This window comes from Medicago sativa, chromosome 1, assembly GCF_051527215.1.
Source record: "Medicago sativa cultivar Bolivia chromosome 1, Bolivia_mono, whole genome shotgun sequence".
In the NCBI taxonomy this organism is placed as follows: Eukaryota; Viridiplantae; Streptophyta; class Magnoliopsida; order Fabales; family Fabaceae; genus Medicago; species Medicago sativa.
This window is the reverse complement of record NC_140749.1, coordinates 3,457,848-3,462,310: the sequence shown is the minus strand read 5'-3', so window position 1 is coordinate 3,462,310 and position 4,463 is coordinate 3,457,848. Positions and strand designations below refer to the sequence as shown.

The following is a 4,463-nucleotide window of genomic DNA, read 5'->3' as shown; positions in this document are numbered from 1 at the left end:
ATTAAAACTCATATAATACGAGGTCTCAAGTTTGAATCCGATAAAGATAAATATGTTTAAACTAACAAATTTTGACACCGTCAACTGAGTTAGATTTTACGACGTGATATAATTCTCACACCTTATAAAATTTTATTCGATAATAAAAGTCCTGAGTTCGAGTCATATGTCTTTGCAGTTGTTTTTTCTTATCGAACCTAAAACAGTTCATGTTGGGGCAAGCCCAAAAAAGTTCATGGGCTTAAACCAAACAAAGTAGAAAAGCCCAAAAATTACACACTCATTCATTCTCATATATCCTCATCATCAAACCCTAGCTGTCCCCGGAGAAGAACAACCTCGCCGCCGGAAACAGATTCTCAAAAATGGTTTCCGGATCAGGCATATGCGCTAAGAGAGTCGTGATCGACGCCCGCCACCACATGCTCGGCCGTCTTGCCTCCATTGTCGCAAAGGAGCTTCTCAATGGTCAGAAGGTGGTTCTTGTCAGATGTGAAGAAATTTGTGCTTCAGGTGGTCTTGTTAGACAGAAGATGAAGTATATGAGATTTCTAAGGAAGAGGATGAATACTAAACCTTCTCATGGTCCTATTCACTTTAGGGCTCCCTCTAAGATCTTTTGGCGCACTGTTCGTGGGTTAGTCACAAATTTACTTGTGATTTTATTGTGTTTTGTTGATTGGATTATAATGGGTTTTTGAATTTTTGTTTAATTTGATATTGGGTTATGAAATTTGTTATCAAAAAATGTTTTTTTAATAAAAAATAATCCACTTGCTCTGTTTTTTTATACGAAATATTATTAGCATTTTGTCTATGGGATTTCATTGGGTTTTTGTATTTGTTTAGTTTGACGGTGTATTTGTATTTGTTTTTTAGGAATTTGGTAGGAAGTGTTTATTTGAAGACCATATGCTGAATAAATAGATCTTGTGATGTTTAATGTGTTTTATAAGGTTATTTGGTGTTTGTAATTGGCTTTGTGATATAATTTAGGATGAGTTGTTTTGAAGTTGAATAAGTTTGATTATTAGATTGAATTGGGAATGTTATTAGCAAAATGTAGCTGTTGAGTGTTTTTGGAGGGTTTTTTTTAGAAGTGTTTTGTGATAACATAGAATGTCTTTTTCTATGGAGGGTTTTGAGAATGATTTGTGATTATAAATATGGAACCATTTCAATTGACTTATTAACTTATTTTAGCTTGTGTGCACAAGTACTTGTGAGACTGTTTACAAGAACTTATGAAAATGGCTTATGACAGGTTCATAAGCTGTTTTAGCTTATTTTCATAAAATCTCCAAGAGTAGCTAATGAAAACAGTTTATTGATTATACAGAAACATTTTAGTATAAATTGACCTTTTGTTGTAGAAATAACGTATATATTGATTATACAGAAACATTTTAGTCTAAATTGACCTTTTGTTATAGAAATAACATATACACTTGCGCGTATTTATGATACCCACAGATGCTATAGGTCGCAAATTATGTTTATCTAAACATGTCCCACGTATAATGTTCTTTTTTGGAGGGTTTTGAAGTGATTAATTAAGGGTGCATGGTTTTTTAGTTGAATGTCTTCGTATATTTGATAGAATTATGAAGTTGGTATTAAAAAGTGTTGTTGAACTTGAATGTTGTGTTATGTTCAGGAGGGTTTTTGAGAAGTGTTCTTTGTTTATTTGGAATCATTACTGATTCCCCCATAAGGTAATTTGGTGTTTGTAATTAGCTTATTGATGTTTGAATGGATTTAATTCACGATGAGTTGTTTTTGAAGTTGAATGTTTTTCTTGATTTGACTGAGTTGTGAAAAGTGTTATTAGAAATGTGGTTGTTGTTGACGAGTGTTGTTTGATTAGGTAGAATGTATTGGGAGGGTTTTACAAGTGATTATTTAAATTTATGAGTTGTTTTGAAGTTGAATGCCTTTGTTTATTTGATAGAATTGTGAAATTGTTATTGAAAAGTGTTGTTATTTTTTAGAGGGTTTTTGAGAAGTGATTTGTGATTATGTAGAATGCTTTCTTTTGGGAGGGTTTGCCAAAAGTGTTTTGTGGTTTTGTAGAATCGCGTTTTCTTAATTAAATTTTGTTGGGTTTTTTTTTATTTTTTTTGATTATTTGATAATGGGTTATTTAATTTGTTATGAATAAGTTGTTTTTTTTTTTATTTTTATAAATTTATTAGGAAGTGTTGATATTGTGGAAACCTTGTGTTGTCTAGATCTTGTGTGTTTTTTTATATGATTTATAAGGTTATTTGGTGTTTGTAATTGGCTTGGTGATGTTTGGACTAGATATAATTTAGGATGAGTTGTTTTGAAACTGAATAAGTTTGCTTATATGATTGAATTGGGAGATTGTTATTAGAAAATGTTGCTGTTGAGTGTTTTTCAAGGTATCATGAACAGTGCCCTGTGATTGTGTAGAATGTCTTTTTTATGTATTGTTTTTGAGAATGTGCTTGATTATGCATGTTGTTTGGATTGACTTATTTGAGCTTGTACTGTTGAGACTGTTTGAAAGAACTTATGAAAACGGCTTATGACAGGTTCATAAGCTGTTTCAGCTTATTTTCATAAACTCTCTAGGATTATCTAATGAAAAAGTTTGTTAACTAAAAAACATTTTAATCTTGTTATAGAAATAACTCATACATTTTCACTTATTATGATATGTGCATTTGCTATAAATCGTAAATCTAGTTTATCTAAACATGCCTAGGTAGAATGTCCTCTTTTTGGAGGGTTTTTGAAGTGATTAATGAATCCAGGATGCATTGTTTTAAAGTTGAATGTTTTTGTATATCTGATAGAATCATAAAGTTGGCATTAGAAAGTGTTGTTGTTGAACTTGAATGTTGTGTTGTGTTATGGAGGGTTTTTGAGAAGTGTTATTTGGTTATTTAGAATGATTAGACTCATGGTTGTCAAAATCGGGATCCCACTAAAGATCGTTTGGGTATAGAAAAAATGTAGATCTTAGGATCATAACAAGGTTCGTAAAAGTGTAGATAATAGGAGGGTTTTTGAGAAGTTGTGAATATGTAGAATGCTGTCTTTTGAGGGTTTTTGATAAGTGTTTTATGATAATAAGAATTTTTTTTAGCGCTATTCAAGTGGTTATTTAATTTTGGATTATTTATTTTGAAGTTGAACGTCTTTGTATATTTGGTCAAAGTATGAAGTTGATATTATAAAGTGTTGTTAAGTGTTGCGTGATGGTTTAGACAGTTTTTTGAGAACTGTTTTGTGATTATGTAGAATGATACCACACAAGACTAAGCGTGGAGAGGCTGCACTCGCGCGATTGAAGGTCTATGAGGGTATTCCTCCTCCATATGACAAGATCAAGAGGATGGTTGTTCCCGATGCTCTCAAGTAAGAACCATTTTATTGTATAATTTACAGTTTTGACTTTTTGTTGTTGAATTAAAAGGATTTATTGAGTTTGAATACTGAATGAGTGAATGAAATTAGGGTGTTGAGACTTCAAAAGGGACACAAATACTGCTTGCTCGGACAGTTGTCATCAGAGGTTGGATGGAACTACGGTGGCATCATCAAGGTGATTTTTTTTGTTTTGTTTGGAGTGTTTTGCTTTGAATTTGATCAACAATTTTGTGGTTTTGAATTTTTTAATTGGTTTCTTGTTTATAGGAGCTGGAGGATAAGAGGAAGGAACGCGCAGGTTTGGCTTACGAGAAAAAGAAGCTGCTCAATAAATTGAGGGCTAAAGCTGAGAAGATTGTAGACGAGAAGCTTGCCCCCCAACTTGAAGTCCTTGCTCCCGTTAAGTACTGAGTACTATTTGTTAACATTATTATAAGGTTTAGTTTGGTTTTTTGTAGTTAATATCAAATTGATCTCCATTTCAGTTTTGCTTGTTATTCTATGTTTGTTGGACCTTAAAAATGACAATTTTGGAAGTTCTTTTTTCTATTCTCGTTACAATTTTTATGTCATTCCAACTTACTTTCCAATAGTGTTGCCCCTTTGGTGTAACATCATATATGTGTATTCGTTTATGTTAAGAGCATACTATGAAGCTTATAGTTGTTGGATTATTGATGCTGCCAATAGGTGCCTAAATATCCTGCATTTGAGATGAATATAGACTAACTGGGGTACTTTCACCTTGTGCCCGCGGAAACTTCATTTTCTAAGCTTAGGGGTTTGTCGTGGTCATATTCTCGGACATGTTCTTGTCTCCTCTTTTGCCCTTCCCATTTAGTTTTTGGATAATTCATTAATTCTTAGTATTTGAGAACAATATAAGGTTGAGTCCAGTTTTGGATTTTGAAAATATAACAGCTAAGCAAAGTTAAGATCCTAACATGAATATACTAAGCCTCTAGTGTATGATTTTAGTTATAACTGGCAGTCAATGGTATTTTGTGTGAATATTTCTTTACTAACACTTAATTACTCATGATCTTGGCAATTAAACTAGTATT

The 4,463-nt window shown here is 32.3% G+C and overlaps 1 protein-coding gene across 1 annotated transcript; it reads left to right on the top strand.

Annotated features, from left to right (window-relative positions):
• The first annotated feature begins 319 nt into the window (after positions 1-319).
• LOC146951795 (large ribosomal subunit protein uL13w-like) lies at positions 320-4,073 on the top strand. Its single transcript, XM_085755882.1, has 4 exons — positions 320-637; positions 3,271-3,387; positions 3,487-3,574; positions 3,667-4,073. Exons 1-4 carry the CDS (start codon positions 366-368, stop codon positions 3,808-3,810), a joined length of 621 nt encoding a protein of 206 aa, XP_085612008.1. The 5' UTR covers positions 320-365; the 3' UTR covers positions 3,811-4,073.
• The last annotated feature ends 390 nt before the right edge of the window (positions 4,074-4,463 follow it).

What these genes read in the sequence shown, in the direction of transcription:
- LOC146951795 (XM_085755882.1), top strand. Translation starts at nt 366, where the DNA reads ATGGTTTCCGGATCAGGCATATGCGCTAAGAGAGTCGTGATCGACGCC. An exon ending in GTTGTTCCCGATGCTCTCAA is followed by an intron (nt 3,388 to 3,486) that starts GTAAGAACCATT and finishes GAATGAAATTAG; the next exon opens with GGTGTTGAGACTTCAAAAGG. An exon ending in ACTACGGTGGCATCATCAAG is followed by an intron (nt 3,575 to 3,666) that starts GTGATTTTTTTT and finishes TCTTGTTTATAG; the next exon opens with GAGCTGGAGGATAAGAGGAA.